Raw genomic sequence first — 17,756 nt, 5'->3', positions numbered from 1 at the left:
AAAAGAAAGTAGTCGGTTATAGGCTTCACATAATCGTTGGGTCTTGGTTTTCCTGCCTGCCTTTGGAATACGCTCTTGCGCATTTGTGTTTCCTATTGTAGCTTCTGCTACTTTGTCGCCTTTTTGTCCCCTTCGTTTTGTGTTTTGGCTGTTCCTTTCCTCCCTTCCTTTGAGTTACTTGATTACAGGCGTGAGCCACCACGCCTGGCCTGGGTTACTTGATTTTTTTAAGAAATCTATTTTACTTTGTGGGCTCTGTAGGTAAACCATTTTGCCTGATGTCTTAGTGGTGTCTTCAGGGATTATAGTGTACATTCACAGTGTCTCGCGGTCCTCTAGTTAACTGTGGCCCTAGTTGATAGGAAACGTAAGGAGCTCGCAGCCACATATGGGCCTCCTGTCTGCCCTTCCTCACTCTTCGTGTGGTTTTCATATGCATCACACCTGTGTGTGTTACTAGCCCCATGATGCATTGTTGTATTCTTTACTTGAAACATTCTTAAGAAATTAGGGGTCTTGGCCGGGCGCGGTGGCTCAAGCCTGTAATCCCAGCACTTTGGGAGGCCGAGACGGGCGGATCACGAGGTCAGGAGATCGAGACCATCCTGGCTAACACGGTGAAACCCCGTCTCTACTAAAAATACAAAAAACTAGCCGGGCGTGGTGGCGGGCGCCTGTAGTCCCAGCTACTCGGGAGGCTGAGGCAGGAGAATGGCGGGAACCCGGGAGATGGAGCTTGCAGTGAGCCGAGATTGCGCCACTGCACTCCAGCCTGGGCAACAGAGCCAGACTCCGTCTCAAAAAAAAAAAAAAAAAGAAAAAAAAAAGAAATTAGGGGTCTTATAATGTGAATAAATATGAAAAGTAGGTCGGGCGCGGTGGCTCACGCCTGTAATCCCAGCACTTTGCGAGGCCGAGGCAGGCAGATCACCTGAGGCCAGGAGTTTGAGATCAGCCTGGCCAACATGGCAAAACCCTGTGTCTACTAAAAATACAAAAATTAGCCGAGCATGGTGGCACGCACTTGTAGTCCCAGCTGCTCGGTAGGCTGAAGCAAGAGAATCGCTTGAACCTGGGAGGCGGAGGTTGCAGTGAGCTGAGATCTCGCCACTGTACTCCAGCCTGGGTGACAGAGTGAGACTCCGTCTCAAAGAGAAAAGAATGAAATAAATCTACTCTGCCCTCCGGAGAGAGCTTCCGTGTCCAGTGCCCTTCCCGCTCTCCTGCAGAGGCGCCTTCTGCGGGCGTCTGTCGGCCGAGAGCCCTACCCAGAACAAGTCATGGTTAGTGCAGGTCTCAGGTCTGCTGCTGGCAAAAGCACTTAGTGTTCATTTCCCTAAGATTTCTATTTTGCCTTTATTCTTGAAGGGTATTTTTGCTAGATACCTAGAATTATGGGCTGACTCTTTTTTTCATTTGTTTTTCTTTTTTTTTTTTTTTTAATTGAGACGGAGTGTTTTTCTTTTTTTAGCAATCTAAAGATTTGTTTTGGGTTTTAGCAGTTTGCATGTAGGTGCCTTGATGTGATTTTCTTTGCATTTATTGTGCTTTGGCATCTTGAATCTATAAATTTGTCTTTCACCACATTTGGGAAGTTTTAGACCATGTCTTCAAATGCATCCTCTGTCCTTAGTCCCTGCCCCTCTGTGCTGCAATAACACATGCATCTGTGCTGTCCCCGAGGCTCTGGGGGCTGCGGCTTGTTCATCACTTTCCTACGTCAGATGTGTTCCTTTTTGTTGTTGTTGTTGTTAGCACTGCTCACTTGCTTAAACCTTTTTATTTCCATTCAAGTCCATGTACTTGTTACCTCTGATAAACTAAGGCTCTGCAGCAGATTCTTTATGTCAGATAGTCCTTCTGCAGTTCTAGAATTTTTATTGCTTTTATGTAGAAATGTTTTATTTTCCTGCTGAGATTCCCTGTCCTTGTATAATAGCATGTTTTATTTTGCATCCACAGGGAGAGTTTAAGAGCTGCCTTTAGAGTTCTTGTCTGCTGATCTCAGCATCTCATTTTCCTGAGGTTGGTCCTTGCGGATCTCTCCTCTGGAATCTGAGTGACATTTTGCTGTTTTTTAGTACATGTAGTAATTTCAAATTGTATTCTGGACATTGTAAATATTGTGTCATAGAGACTTTGTGTCCGGTTACGTTCTCCAGAATTAACTGATGTTTAGCTTCGTTTTATCAGGCAGTCTGTCTCTTTCTTTCTTGTGTGGCAGCAGCAGAGCCCTCTGTTCGGCTTTTCTGCGCTGGCGGGCTGCACGCCTTTGCACCTTAGGGGTCGGACACCTGGCCAGCTGTGTGTGGTTGGGACTCCCTTTCTGTGGCTTTCTGCGCTGGCGGGCTGCACGCCTTTGCACCTTAGGGGTCGGACACCTGGCCAGCTGTGTGTGGTTGGGACTCCCTTTCTGTGGCTTTCTGCTTTGTATTGTTACCCTTTTGCTTTCTGGCTGTGGTCGCCCAGTAATCTGTCTGCTGGCTCTTGAAGACCTTGGCCACAGGTCTTGTGTGTGAGGCTGTAGGCCTGGGGTTATCACAGACAGTCCCCTCCTCAGGGAAAGCTCCTGAAGAACAAACCATGCCCTGCCTTTCTTTTCTCCCAGGGGAGACTCCTCCAGTTTCTGCCTGCTCTTGTTTGCATGCTTTCAGGTGTTTGGTTTTGTATTTCATGCAGTGCTTATAGTTGTTTTTGTGAGAAGGTAATGCCTACGGATGGGAGCCGCTGGCCGTCACTGGCAGTCCAGCCAGGCAGCTCACACCGACCCTGTAAACCACACAGCTCTTTCTGATGCAGCGCCCTTTTTGGAAAGCTGTTCTCTGTGTTCAGCAGCCCCTTCCCATGACCGTTAGAGTCAGTGCCTCTGTTTACATTGGTAATCAGAGGTTGCTGGATTTAACACTGACTGTATTTGTCTGTTGAAACCAAAGAAAGAAAAGCCAAAAATACCCAAGAAAATAAAAAACTGGTATTAGTAGGAATATTTTGGAGATTTTATTTCCTTCGTAGTTCATGAAATTTTACTTCTAAGGAGTTGTGTTATTTAAAAAAAAAAAAAAACCACACACATTTGGCCTCTTAAGAGTGTTTGTGAGCTTGGGTGACATAAGGAGACCCCGTCTCTACAAAAAATACAAAAATTAGCCAGGTGTGACTCAAGCCTGTGGTCCCAGCTACTCAAGAGGCTGAGGCGGGAGGTTCCTTTGCGCTTGGGAGGTCAAGACTGCAGTGAGCCGTGATCGTGCCACTGCATTCCAGCCTGGGAGACAGAGTGAGTGCCTGTTTCCAAAAAAGAAAGAAAAAAGGTATTTGTAACTTTCTTCAGTCATGATTCATATTTTACAGCTTCAAATCAATAAAAGTTGAAGTTTGAGGCTGGGCATCGTGATTCACACCTATAATCCCAACACTTTGGGAGGCCAAGGCAGGTGGATCACATGAGGTCAGGTGTTCGAGACCAGCCTGGCCAACATGGTGAAACCCTGTCTCTACTAAAAATACAAAAATTAGCTGGGTGTGGTGGCATGCACTTGCAGTCCCAGCCAGTCGGGAGCCTGAGGCAGGAGAATCACTTGAACCCAGGAGGCGAGGTTGCAGTGAGCTGAGATTGCACCACTGCACTCCAGCCTGGGCAGCAAGAGTAAAACTCCGTCTCAAAAAAAAAAAAAAAAAAAGAAAAGGTATTTTCCAGCCCTCTGACCTAGTCTCAGATTTTTATCTTTTTTTTTTTTTTTTTTTTTTGAGACGGAGTCTCACTCTGTCGCCCAGGCTGGAGTGCAGTGGCGCAATCTCGGCTCACTGCAAGCTCCGCCTCCCGGGTTTACGCCATTCTCCTGCCTCAGCCTCCCGAGTAGCTGGGACTACAGGCGACCACCACCTTGCCCGGCTAGTTTTTTTGTATTTTTTAGTAGAGACGGGGTTTCACTGTGTTAGTCAGGATGGTCTCAATCTCCTGGCCTCGTGATCCGCCCGTCTCGGCCTCCCAAAGTGCTGGGATTACAGGCTTGAGCCACCGCGCCCGGCCTCAGATTTTTATCAAAGCAGATCCCTAAGGGCCAATGCAGGGAGACTCAACGCTTGCTCTTAGAACTTTGTTCTTTGCAAACCTCTTGGGCAGTGGAGACACGGCTGCCCTTGCCTGGATCATTCTGATCAAGATGGCTGCAGATACATGAGCCTTGACCAGAAGTCCAGCCCAAGGCCTTGGTGGTAACAGCGTGCACAGGTGTCAGTGGTAGAGCCCACGGTGGTAGCCAGAACTGGGGATTTTTAGACACAGTATCTTCATAGAGTGAGAAGCAGAACATTTTCTATATTCATGAAAGTAGTGGATTTTTTTCTGATAGGCCTCACAAGCTTGGACAGAGAAGGGGATATATGTTGTCTCCCTGTAAACCCTGCTTCAGGAGCTACAACAGGGCAGCTGGTGACTGGGGTGCCTGCTTGAGGCTCACTGTCATCAGCCCCGGCATCTCGGCTGCACTGGTTGGCCTCATAGCCTGACACCATCATGGAGGCACTCGTGGTGCCTGGACACTCCTCTCTGCACCCCTCTGAGCCTCACTTTCACATCTTCAAGTTACTTCCTCATCTCTTTCATTTTCCTTCTTACTGAACTCCTTGAAGAAAAGACCTCTGCTCTCCATCTCCTGTGCACGCCTCAGCGCAGGGCTGGGCACCTGTCTCTCCAGGTCTAGGCTGAGCCTGTCCCTCACCAGCACGGTCTTGTTTTTGCTCCTTGAAGCCGATCCTGGGGCGGCACAGGTGCTCCTGAAACTACCTGTCTGAGAAGGACTAGTGAGGGACTGGGCGTGGTCATGGCTGACTTCTTGGCATTTGCCCGCCTGCCTTTCAGTGTGTCCTGTGCTCCTCCCCTGTGGGGGGGGGGGGTCTCCTTCTTGCCCCTGCTCCCGACAGGGGATGTTCTCCAGGGTGCAGGCAGGAGAACTAAACCTTTCAAAGTGTGTTCATTGTAGAAATTTTGGAAAGGGATCCGGGCGCAGTGGCTCATGCCTGTAATCCCAGCACTTCGGGAGGCTGAGGCAGGTGGATCACGTGAGGTTAGGAGTGCAACACCAGCCTGCCAACATGGCAAAACCCCATCTCTACTAAAAATACAAAAATTAGCCGGATATGGTGGCAGGTGCCTGTAATCCCAGCTGCTTGGGAGGCTGAGGCAGCAGAAGTGCTGAACCGGGGAGGCGGAGGTTGCAGTTAGCAGAAATCGCACCACCACTGCACTCCAGCCTGGGCGACAGAGCGAGACTCCGTCTCAAAAAAAAAAAAGGAATTTTGGAAAGGAACTTTGAATCATCTTCTTTTATGTCGGGTGACCTATAATTCCATCCAGAATTACAGTATTATGCAGTCGTTATGCAGTAGTGTTACACAGTATTATACAACTGTAGTAGTACACTGTCATTCTGTGACTCAGTAGCTGTAGAGAGTTTCATGGTGTGGTGCACTAATTTGTTCCTATTGTCGGACATTTAGGCAGTTCCCAGTTTCCCACAATTTATTATAAACATTGCTGCAGTAAGCACCATCCTTGTAGATGGATGGTTTCTCAAGCCCATCGTCCTGTTCTTGGGTAAGTTTCCTCACAGGGCTGCGTCTGGCCACGCTTGTGTGTCCTTGGCTTTGCTGTCTTTGGGTCGGCAGCCATGCTGGGTAGAGCAGTGTGTGCACCCATGCTGTGCTCTTCCCGGAGCCTGCTGATGTGCTCCTTTCTAGACTCTAGACTCACTCTATCCTTGAGGCACCTCTGCTGACACCACACGCCCAGGAGCCCGTCTTTCTCCTACGCTTCCACTGTCTGCCCTGCCTGTCTTCAAGCTACCCCCTCTCTCCTGGGCTTTCATGGCCTTGTCCCTACAGCCAGTGGTCCCTGTGAGACACAGGACAGCCCTTCACACCCACTTGCCTATATGACCAGAGCACTGCGAGGTCCCCCAGCCGCATTTCAGCCTCTCCTTGAGGCACCTGGTGCCACCTTTGTGCCCTTGCACCTCCGCACTGGGTGCACACTTTTGTTCAGGGTCTGTTTTCTCTGCCCCTCTGCAGGCTTCCAGAGGGTGGCAGCACAGGCCCCCGCAACAGGGGAGGAGGGGCGTGTTTTCACCTGAAGTGTCCCCCCACACATACCTAGGGAATTTGTTCAAATTCAGTAATAACAGAAATAGTAACTGCCTCCATTTACTGAGAACTTCTTACGTGCGCAGACAGCTCTGCGCCTCCCATCAGCTCCCCAGTTACACGGGGAGGCTGAGACTCTGAAAGAACTTACAGAAACTTTCACTGCTACTTAGCTGCCATGCTGACAGTGGAGCCCAGGTATTTCTGACTTCAGAGTCTGCAATCTTCACCACTCATGGCCTCTTGGCCAGAAAGCCCTGCGAGACTTTCCTGGAAGAAGGGGTTAGGCCTGGTCTGTGCACAGACTGGGCCTCATGGAGTGTGCTTGGCACCCTGGGCACTGCATACCAGTCCTGCTCTCCAGGCCTCATTGGACGCACCCCCAAGCATCATGTCTTGCCTAGCCCCTCAACCTGAACATGCACAGACACGAAGGGTGGCCTCTGGTTGGGCAGAACCATCTAACATAATGCATATCTTATAATAAAAAGTTGAACATCTCATGTAAATTATTGGACACCCCTGAAAATGGAAACATAGTTGTATGGGTATGTGGAACACGGTTTTCCTCCTAAAGGTGTGTGTCTTTCAAACCGTCCTAAAGTCACAAAATTGTAAGTCGCAGCCACGTGTGGCTTATACATTTGGTCATTTCCCTTGTCCTTCATAGTTCCTGTCAGCTGATGCTTGTCCATGTCATTTTATCAGCGCATGAGAGCTGTGATTTTAGGGTTCAGTCTCTGGTTCTTGGAGTAAGAAGCTCATGTCTTCTGTGTAGCTTCACTACAGCCTGCACAGGGTGGGACCGAGAGGTCATCTTTGAGATCTATGAGGTCATGATTTTATTTTATTTATTTTATTTATTTATTTATTTTTTTGAGGCAGAGTCTCGCTCTGTTGCCCAGGCTGGAGTGCCCTGGTGTGAACTCCGCTCACTACAACCTCTGCCGCCTGGGTTCAAGTGATTCTCCTGCCTCAGTCTCTCAAGTAGCTGGGATTACACATCCAGCGCCCACCACCACACCTGGGTAATTTTTATGTTTTTAGTACAGATGTGGTTTCACCGTGTTGGCCAGGCTGGTCTCAAACTCCTGACCTCAGGTGATCTGCCCGCCTCAGCCTCCCAAAGTGCTGGGATGACAGTCGTGAGCCACCGCGCCCGGCCAAGGTCATGATTCTTTCATGCAGTAAATTTGGGAGGGCCTCCGCCTAGTCCCCTGTGTGAGATGCAGGCTGTGCTGAGGTCTCCATGACTCTTCTTTCCTGCCCTTCTGTGCTCACATTCAAACAGACTAAGTGCTCCAAGGCTCAGTGGCATGGTCTGGATGGGCATCTGATGGGGTAGGGGTGCTTCCCTGAAGCAAGGGTGAGCATGAACCAGGAAGCCAGTGGAGGGGGTTCGGGTGGAGACCCCGGAGCAAGACGGCGAGCTGCAGGGCACTGCAGGGGGCGCCAGGTATGCAGGGCTGTCCTCCTCTGAGCTGGGTTCACCGTTATGGTCCCTAGTGTCCCTGTGGTGTGGCCTCCAGGAAGTATTTGACCATGTGTGCTTTTGTAGGCACGTAGTTGATATTTTGAGCTCTGTCATCTATGCATATTTTTTTTTTCTGTCAGAGCCAGTTTAATAATGTTTGTTGGCCAGGTGTGGTGGCTCACGCCTGTAATCCCAGCACTTTAGGAGGCCGAGGCAGGTGGATCACGAGGTCAAGAGATCAAGACCATCGTAGCCAACATGGTGAAACCCCATCTCTACGTAAAATACAAAAATTAGCTGTGTGTGGTAGCGTGCACCTGTAGTCCCAGTTACTCGGGAGGCTGAGGCAGGAGAATCGCTTGACCTAGGAGGCGGAGGTTGCAGTGAGCCGAGATCACACCACTGCACTCCAGCCTGGCAACGGCACAAGACTCCGTCTCAAAAAAATAGTGACAATAATGTTTGTTAAATAAATGCTTTGTTTTCTCTGTAATCTTACACGTTCTCCATTAAAACCCTCAGTGGGTTTATTCCTTTTTTTTTTTTTTTTTGGTTTATTCTTTTTGTGCATTTTATTTTTGTTGTTTGCTGATTCATGCAGTGTCATATGACTCCCTGGGGTGTAGTTGGGGGGAAAGCATTTCAGTAAACACTCAGATCTAAACAGGTCTCTTGAAAATCACCAGTGCCACTGGAACCCCTGAATCTTCAGATTAGGGCCAGTCCGTCAGCAACCCTGGGCACACACTAACTGGTTTGTTGACCCTATGCTTTTAGTTCCACAGTAAATACCAGAACTATGATTAGTGTACAAAAGAAATAATGGTCAACAGAAGTCATTAACAATTTGAACTGCGGGGTTCAAATGATTCTCCTGCCTCATCCTTGCAAGTAGCTGGGATTACAGGTGCCCGCCATCATGCCTGATTAATTTTTGTATTTTTAGTAGAGACCAGTCATCATGTGTGGATACTGCAGACTGATTTTTTGATGTTGCCTTTCCTTAGTTTGAAAGTTTGTTTAGGACGGGGCATCATGATGTGTCCCCACCATGTCTGCTGTGTCTAGCCTCTGACGCTTCCTTCCCAGTGGGAGTGGGTGGGAATACACAGAATTGTGCCCACGCTGATGTGGGTGTCACAGCCACTGTCCACAAGAAAACAAACGCACCCACACATATTCACGAGTACCCCCGTGTCTGCGGTGTTGCTGCCATGCCGCTTTCCTGTTGCCCTCGTTATCCCTTCCCTGACTCACTTACCCTTGCCATCCTGACCCTGTGGCCTCACCGCCTCCTGCCCTGTCTGGGCCCTCTGTTTGGATCCTTCTTCCCTGAGTCTACTTTCAGGACGTCCTCCCTCCTCTCCTGGCTCCCATCTTGTGAGGCCCCTACCTTGCCCTCTTCCTTCCCTTAGCACTCCCTTTCCCATGTGCTATTTCAGTGATTCTCATTCTCTGTCCCTGCTGGAGCGTGGGCTGTAGGAGAGCAGGAGGTGTCTGTTTTGTTAAGGCTGTGTTCCAGGTGTCTGGATGGTTGCCCTCCTGGGCACTGGAGTCAGCTTCCCCTGCATGAGTAAATAGACGAGGGATCCCCAGCCTTTAATGTGTCAAACAGTAAAGCAGATGAAACGTGTGTGTTTCATGGGGGTGGTTTCTGCTCCTGCCCCCATCACGGAGCTGTGGGTCTCTGTGGGACATGCTGCCCTGCCCGGCTAGGCTCTCACCCCCACCAGCTGTGCGTATGGACCTGCTGTATGCACAGATGGGAACAAAAGACCAGCACAGTGCTGGTCTTACCTTAGACATAGAGCTTCTACCTGGCCAGTGTGTTTCTCTGTGTATGAGACTGGATGCAAGGCCTGCTGGATTCAGCTCATCACTTAGGCCTGTTCTTTGCCAGGTTACCTGTCCTGCTGCCGATTCCTGGATGACAATCAGATCGTCACCAGCTCTGGAGACACCACATGGTAAGTACCTGACCCGCGGCAGGCAGTGCGTTGAGAACCCCACACCCCTGGCACATTCCTCTGTGAACATGGAGGAAATAAGGTTCTTGACATAATATTAGGCCATCTTTAATTTAAGTGGCCTTAACATTTTAAACACATAGTAGCAATGTGTGAATTCATTAGACTTTTGTTTTTTTGAGATGGAGTTCTGCTCTTGTCACCCAGGCTGGAGTACAATGGTGCAGTCTTGGCTCTGCGACCTCCACCTGCCAGGTTCAAATCATTCTCCTGCCTCATCCTCCCAAGTAGCTGGGATTACAGGTGCCCGCCATCACGCCTGACTAATTTTTGTATTTTTAGTAGAGACCAGGTTTTACCACGTTGGCCAGGCTGGTCCTGAACTCCTGACCTCAGGTGACCTGCCCACCTCGGCCTCCCATTACAGGTGTGAGCCACCATGCCCAGCCTCATTATACTTTTAATAAATTTACAAAGTTTAATTTTCAGCAGCTAAGATCTAAAATACAATTTTTTTTTTTTTTTTTTTTTTTTTTTTTTTGAGACAGAATCTTGCTCTGTCTCCAGGCTGGAGTGCAGTGGCATGATCTCGGCTCATTGCATCCTCTGCCTCCCAGGTTCACGCCATTCTCCTGCCTCAGCCTTCCAAGTAGCTGGGACTACAGGCGCCTGCCACCACGTCCGGTTAATTTTTGTATTTTCAGTAGAGACAGGATTTCACCATGTTGGCCAGGATGGTCTCGATCTCTTGACCTCATGATCTGCCCACCTCAGCCTCCCAAAGTGCTGGGATTACAGTCGTGAGCCACTGGGCCTGGCCAATATAGATATTTTAACTACAATCAGGCTCAAAGTACCTGCTCTTCTGTTTTTTCCCCTCTGTATGTCTGTACCTCCTTAGGTGATGTTAGGTGGGAGCAGGGTGGGTTTTGATTGTCCCTTTCTGATAGCAGTGTGTCACTGTGAACAATGAGCACATACTAAAAATAACAGACATCACAATTCAAGCGATTCCATCGGACTTCATTTTTGGCGTTTTCACCTTACAGGTGAACGGAAACCCACTTAAAACGCTGGAAGTTTTTCATTTGTGGCATCAAAGTACTAAATTAAATGTCCAGATAGTTATTTTATGAGTCATTTTAGACTTCAGCTGGCCATGTGGGTTTTTCTGATCTTCTGAGGCATGATTTGGTGGCAGGAGCTGTGCCCAGGCCAGGGCACAGACCTGTAGTCACGCAGTTGGTGGGGTTCACCGAGACATGCGCCCTTAACCAACTTGTCAGCAAAGCATCTGTGGTATTATAAGGTGTCTCGTTGTATAAATTTCATAGATTTACAAAAGATTTGTCACCTAGATTGTCAATCTTGAGAAGACTTTATTTATTAGAAGATATTTTTAAAGCGCTTCTGTTCATTAATCATTTTTTTCAGACTCTTTTACGTATCTTGCTTCCCTTCTGCAGTCAGTCCCTCAGGCCCTAGAGGGGAGACTCCCTGTGCGGTGTCTGTTGAGATCAGCTGGTTGGATTTGCATTGCCAGGCCCAGCCAGGCTTTCCTCTGAGGCTGACAGGAACGGACAGTGCTCTCTGGTGTTGCCTTCCGTGCGTCAAGGCACAGGAGAATAGCACGGTTTTAGGCGTGTGGCCCTCAGAGCTGTCCTTACACCTAAGCCAGGCTTCTGCTCTGTGCAGGGCTCTGTCAGCGTCTCACCTTTTGACAGTTCGTTAAGCAGAAACACAATAGAATACCAGGTATGGCCGGGCGCGGTGGCTCACCTCTGTAATCCCAGCACTTTGGGAGGCCGAGGTGGGTGAATCACCTGAGGTCAGGAATTCGAGACCAACCTGACCAACATGGAGAAACCCTGTCTCTATTAAAAATACAAAAAAAAAATTAGCCAGGCATGGGTGGCGCATGCCTGTAATCCCAGCTACTTGGGAGGCTGAGGCAGGAGAATCGCTTGAACCTGGGAAGCGGAGGTTGCAGTGAGCCAAGATCGCGCCATTGCACTCCAGCCTGGGCAACAAGAGTGAAACTCGGTGTCAAAAAAAAGAATACCAGGTGTGATCACTGAGAACTCAGCTGCTCTCCTGTTTGTGATTCCAGGAAAGGGCAAGGGGACCTCAGACTTGCTGCGAGCCATTTGTTTACCTGGCATTGGCCTTCTCCTGCCTGCCTTTTCTAAGACCCTGTGAAGGGGAGGCCAGGGGTGGGCACAGAGGGAGCAGCCACAGGTAGAGTCGCATCCCCCTCCGCCATCCAGGGCCTCCCCATAGCTTCCTGCCACGCACTCCGTGCCCATCCATGACCGAAGAGTGGGACACAGCCTCAGTGTTGCTGCTTGAAAAGTGCCCCTAGCTCCCTGTTTGCTGGCGTTTGAGTTGAGGTAGTGACCCCGTCATTCTGAAACCCAGGCCGTGTGCTCATCTCTGTATAATTTTGCTTACTTTGCTTTGTTTCCCTTCCAAAGTTGTATTACATTTAAATTTGTCTTTAAACAATTTACGTTTTTAAAGTAACAGTGCAGAGGCTCACTGTGGCCCTGGGTGGTTTGAAGGACAGACTGTCACATGACTAGCCACCCGAGAAGTTGAGGCTGATGTCCCCTTGTCATTCGCTCCTGCTCCAGTGCCCTGTGGGACATCGAGACCGGCCAGCAGACGACCACGTTTACCGGACACACTGGAGATGTCATGAGCCTTTCTCTTGCTCCTGACACCAGACTGTTTGTCTCTGGTGCTTGTGATGCTTCAGCCAAACTCTGGGATGTGCGAGAAGGCATGTGCCGGCAGACCTTCACCGGCCACGAGTCGGACATCAATGCCATTTGCGTGAGTCTGGGTGAAGGTGTGGGGTCGGGGCCTCTGCTGTCTCTGCTAGCCATTCAGATTGCTAAATTTTAAACTTTTCTGGATTAGATGTTCTCCTTTCTGATCCTTATACAACCTCATCTACAGATGGGGATACGGAAAACTCCCTAAGGGAAGCGTCTCTATGTTGACCGCTTGTCTTACAGATATTCACAGGGTGTCTGTTATGTGCCAGTCCCCGTTCCCACCTGTACAGCTGAGCAGTGGTTGGGATCCTGGAGGGGAGAGACAGTAAGATAACTCAGGCCACCAGTTACTGGTTACAGAGCCTTACTGGTCAGGGGCACAGCTAACCAGGAAACCTGCTCTCCTCTTTAGCACGCAGATGGCTAGGCAGTGTTTCCAGCCCCTGGCCTTGTGAGGAGACTTGGAAGGATTTATCTGTTGGTTGGATAGAGCTCTGCTGCAGTCCTGACCACTGCCCTGGTCAGCCCGCTTCCCTCCTTCCTCCATGAGATTAGCCCTGATGTCTGGCAGCTACAGCAACATTCACACCTGTCAGTGATGACTCCTTTCTCACTATTCCTTTGAAATAAATTCTACCCTTTGGGGACAGGAATCACAGTATCCAAGATCGCAGTGTTTATGTGCTTCCCCAGTGCAAATCCCCTTCCATCCCATTCCCCTGTAGTTCCTGGGAAATCTCCCCTGCCTTTTTTTTTTTTTTTTTTTTTTTGGTGACGGAGTTTTGCTGTTGTTGCCCAGGCTGGAGTGCGATGGCGCAGTCTCAGCTCACTGCAACCTCCACCACCTCCTGGTTTCAAGCGATTCTCCTGCCTCAGCCTCTCAAGTAGCTGGGATTACAGGCACATGCCACTAGGCCCAGCCAATTTTGTATTTTTAGTAGAGTGAGGTTTCTCCATGTTGGTCAGGCTGGTCTCAAACTCCCAAACTCAGGTGATCCACCCGCCTCAGCCTCCCAAAGTGCTGGGATTACAGGCGTGAGCCACCACCGCGCCCAGCCCATCCCTCTGTTCTTACCAGAGCAAGACTTGCTGGTCTTTGCTGTGTTCTCTGCAGCCCTACCATTGAGCAGTCCATATGCCCAATATTTCTTTCTGAGTGTTTACATGATGTCTTGATTTGCTTTCTCTTTCCAGTTCTTTCCAAATGGCAATGCATTTGCCACTGGCTCAGACGACGCCACCTGCAGGCTGTTTGACCTTCGTGCCGACCAGGAGCTCATGACTTACTCCCACGACAACATCATCTGTGGGATCACCTCTGTCTCCTTCTCCAAGAGTGGGCGCCTCCTCCTTGCTGGGTACGATGACTTTAACTGCAACGTCTGGGACGCGCTCAAAGCCGACCGGGCAGGTACGTGACCGGGGGGCTTTTCTGTGTCTCCTGGACATTTATGTGGTATCTTTAGGGCAGACACAGAGTGGTTGATAAGCTGCAGTGTTTAGTATCAGTAGGACTGTGGCATGGTATAGCAGGAGTGATAGTCACAAACTGATGGCCCAGCTCTGGCCCTCCAGGCAAGTGGACTCTGAGGAGCACCAGCAGATCTTCCCACATGTGTGGGGGAGGGCTCTGGGGAGGGTCAGTGGGCAGGAGAGGGTCAGCTGTGCAGGCTCCAGGGCCCAGTCCCATGCTTTCCCTTCTGAACTCTGCATCAGGGGGCGGAGTGCCATGCAGGGACACCTCTGGGTGCTGTTACAGTTAACACATCAAAGGCAAGCATGTTATTGCCCCGTGTATTAAAACACTAGATATACAAAAAATGAGGCTTCCTTACTAAAAGTGGACATTTGGGCATTTCAATTTGAGAACTGTTGACACTTACAGACTCTTAGATTCATTCATCTCAGTACCTGGGAGGACGGAAGAAGGGAGCATGGCTCCAGGTCTTGGCCCTTACCGGGGCTTCCTGCTACCGGATGGGTGCCATTCTCATGTCCTGGTTAAACACCCTTCTTTTTCTCCCCAGCCTGGGGGTACCAAAGTGGAGCCATTTCCGGGCAAGTCCCACAGTCATAGTGCTGTTGAAGGGAGGTGGAAGCCAGCCCAGGCCTTGGCAGAGCACACACCGGCCCCTGTGCTCAGCTGTGTGGTGGCTGCAGGAGGTGGAGGAAGGTGGCTGAAATGGGCCTTCAGATCCCCCTGGGAGGAAGTGGAGCTTCTGGCTGGTGATGATCCAAGCCAAGGTTATTGGGAGTGTTGACAGAAGGCCCTCCTCACCATGTGACAGTGACAGTGGTCTCAGCCACCATCGCTACTCTTGTGTTCTGTGCCTTGTGCTGGGCTCTAGGTATCACAGACGAAGGAAAAACAGCTCATGCCTCTAAGCTCCTGTGTTACAGATTGCTTTGAGATTGGGGTGGTTTTGATTTTTCTTTTTTCTTTTTTTTGAGATGGCGTCTCGCTCTGTTGCCCAGGCTGGAGAGCACTGGCACGATCTCGACTCACTGCAACGTCTGCCTCCCGGGTTCAAATGATTCTCCTACCCCAGCCTCCCGAGTAGCTGGGACTAGAGACCCGCATCACCACATCCTACTAATTTTTGTATTTTTAGTACAAATGGGTTTCACCATATTGGCCAGGCTGGTCTCAAACTCCTGACCTCGTGATCTGCCCGCCTTGGCCTTCCAAGGTGCTGGGATTGCAGGCCTGAGCCACCGCACGTGATGATGGTTTTCATTTTTTTGATTGTGGCCTTTGCTTATTTTTTGAGTTTTATAAGTGAGTGCTGAGAAGTCAGTGCCGGGGGCTCTGGATTTATTGATTGTGTGTGTGTGCGTGCCTTTGCATTTTAATAAGGCAGGCCATATGCTGCAGTTTAATTCCCACGTGGACGCAACTTTCCCTCCCTTCCTGGCCGTGGGAGACTCTGGGTCTTGTCCCACGAGGGGCTCACCATCCGCCCTCGTCACAATATGGCACACAGGTCACAGGTGAGATCGATACCTCTGGGCTTTGGTGTGATTCTGCTGTTGTTTGCTTCCAGGTGTCTTGGCTGGGCATGACAACCGCGTCAGCTGCCTGGGCGTGACTGATGATGGCATGGCTGTGGCGACAGGGTCCTGGGATAGCTTCCTCAAGATCTGGAACTAATGCCAGTAGGTAATGCAGCAGCCCAAATGTCCTTCTCTGAGGAGAACTGTGCGTGTTTCTCATAGAACGTGTGAAGTTGTCATTAACGATTTCTAGATAAATGTTGATGTAGCACTGATTTGGAATTGTGTTGTGGGAAACGTTTACAGAAATCTGAAGTCACGTGCCCTCAGCCACAGACACTCATGCAGTGGTGGGAAGAGCAGTGACCTGACTGTGCATCTGCACTTAGATTCTCTGCCTCTTTTCACATTTCTTTAAACTCTGTTTAAAACAGCATGTGGATGCCATGGAGACTGGAAGACCATTCCAACTTGGACGCGTTACCATGAGAGCATATCCTATCCAACCGTACTAACGTGGACACCCTACACCTCCCCTCAGAACTTCAAAAGGGCAAGATCTTTTTTCCTTCACTTATTGCTGAAACCAAGAGCACAATTCCCAGTAAGAGAAGGATCTCTGTGCTGTAAAACTAAAACAAATTGTGCATTCCTTCCGGGGCCATCGTCTTTGTTTTCTTTTTTGTCTTGAATGAATTTTAAAAGGAAATATATAATAAAAATGTTAACCAGAAGGTAAACTTGAGTGTAATTGTGAGACAGACACACCTTTCCACTAGTTTATTTGAATTTTAGACCAGTGACCCTGTTTTGTGGCATTCACGCAAAACACGCTGAGGGCTTTGTTCATCTGGTCATCGTGTCCAAATTTCAGTCATGTTTGTAGCAAGATTTTGGAAGCATTCATATTTCCTTTTTAAAATATATTCCTTTGTGTTCAACAGTTAATCAAAACCAGAGAGTCTAGGGCAGCCTCTCTGACGTTGTCAGTGATGTAAATTCAGTCCCTGGTTTTTAATTTTCTGTTTAGTGTCACAGATCATTGTTGCACACAAACGTGGCATAGAAAAGAACATGTTCAGAAGCCATGGGGCCAAGCACATGCGGGGACGGTCTCGAATGCGTGATCAGAGAATCCTTCACCTTTGCTGAAAAGTGAGCTCAGATCCAGCACCATGTTCCTCCTGACCCATCCTGTCTATCTTCTCAGTTGAGTTTTTAATCTCACTTTGGGTTTCCTTGTGAAGTTGGAGGGAAGTTGATAATAGCCTAACACTACCCCACCCCCAACTAGGAGGAACCTCTGCTTTCAAGAGAGATGCCTGTCCTGTGCTTGGATAGTCAGTCAATTATTTGTGTATGAAACAATGTACAAATCAATGTTTTGAAAATAATGATCTCAGACTTTCTAAGTTAAATTTTAAAAATTTTGATTGTTTGCCATATTGGGTGGGTTTACTCTTAGAATCGCATGCTGTAGAAATGCTCCAAAGTGCATAGAGGACTCAGTCCTTAGGTGTTCTTTTTCTTTTAAGAAATAACCTCTTAGAGTTGTAACCATTGCGGCTCTGTCCACTTCTCGTTGCTGCTCTGTGGCACATATCGGAAGCAGTACAGCGCGCGGCTCTACACGCTTGGGTAGCGGGATAAGTCACTGTTTTCTTTATTTCTTTGAAAAAAAAGTTCTGTTGCAAACGACTGCTGTTGGATTCTGAGGGTGGGGAGGGAGGGAGGGAGGGGAGTGAAGAGCCTGCCCTCCTTTATGGATTCTCCAGGCCCTCCGCCTCTGAGGCGGCTCATTCCCATCACACAGATTGTCCTGGTGTTCATTTCAAGGCCAGTGTTCAGCAGCAGCGTTTGGAAAGCAGGTTCTGTGGGACCCCCCCCCACCCCGCCCCCCGCACTCCTTCATAGCAGCAGTAGTGGCTTCTCCATCCTGTTTTCTGCAACATTCTATACAAAACTGTGCTGTGACCTTGCGGTAGGCCTGGATCTGGCAAAGAGAATACAAATGAAACCCCTTCTTTCTCTTTCCGTCCAACAACTCTGTAGAGCTCTCTGCACCCTTACCCCTTTCCACCTTTTGTATTTAATTTTAAAGTCAGTGTACTGCAAGGAAGCTGGATGCAAGATAGATACTATATTAAACTGTACTGTTATTTAAGATGTAATAAAGCAGTTTGACATGAGGGACTTTGGTGTGGTGATTATTTACGGGTCCATTTTCAGTTTACGACACGCCTACCTCCCTAGGCTGCCCCTGCTGCTGTGAGGTCTGACGGATGTGGTCATGCCAGGCAGTGCCTTGGCCACCAGCACGTCACAGAATCCATGAGTGGCGCATTGGCTCCTCGGAGGGGTTCCTGGGAAGCTCCACCTCACAGGCCAGCAGAGCAGGGAGGT

At 49.2% G+C, this 17,756-nt stretch overlaps 1 protein-coding gene across 3 annotated transcripts in view; it reads left to right on the top strand.

The window, feature by feature from the left end:
• Positions 1 to 17,546, top strand: part of GNB1 (G protein subunit beta 1) — a 112,315-nt gene extending 94,769 nt beyond the window's left edge. For 2 of the 3 annotated variants that reach the window (XM_030913799.1, XM_030913798.1), the window contains 5 exons: positions 9,513 to 9,579; positions 12,213 to 12,414; positions 13,554 to 13,770; positions 15,404 to 15,519; positions 15,788 to 17,542. In XM_030913799.1, the coding sequence (XP_030769659.1) occupies positions 9,513 to 9,579; positions 12,213 to 12,414; positions 13,554 to 13,770; positions 15,404 to 15,510 (593 nt within the window). In that variant the 3' untranslated portion in view covers positions 15,511 to 15,519; positions 15,788 to 17,542. Of the gene's footprint in view, positions 1 to 9,512; positions 9,580 to 12,212; positions 12,415 to 13,553; positions 13,771 to 15,403; positions 15,520 to 15,787 lie in introns of all 3 variants that reach the window. The other variant, XM_030913800.1, reaches the window with a different exon arrangement.
• Positions 17,547 to 17,756: the final 210 nt, after the last annotated feature.

This window comes from Rhinopithecus roxellana, chromosome 12 (genome assembly GCF_007565055.1).
Source record: "Rhinopithecus roxellana isolate Shanxi Qingling chromosome 12, ASM756505v1, whole genome shotgun sequence".
Classification (NCBI taxonomy): domain Eukaryota; kingdom Metazoa; phylum Chordata; class Mammalia; order Primates; family Cercopithecidae; genus Rhinopithecus; species Rhinopithecus roxellana.
Note: the sequence above shows the minus strand (reverse complement) of the source record. Positions and strands in the feature narration are given on the sequence as shown.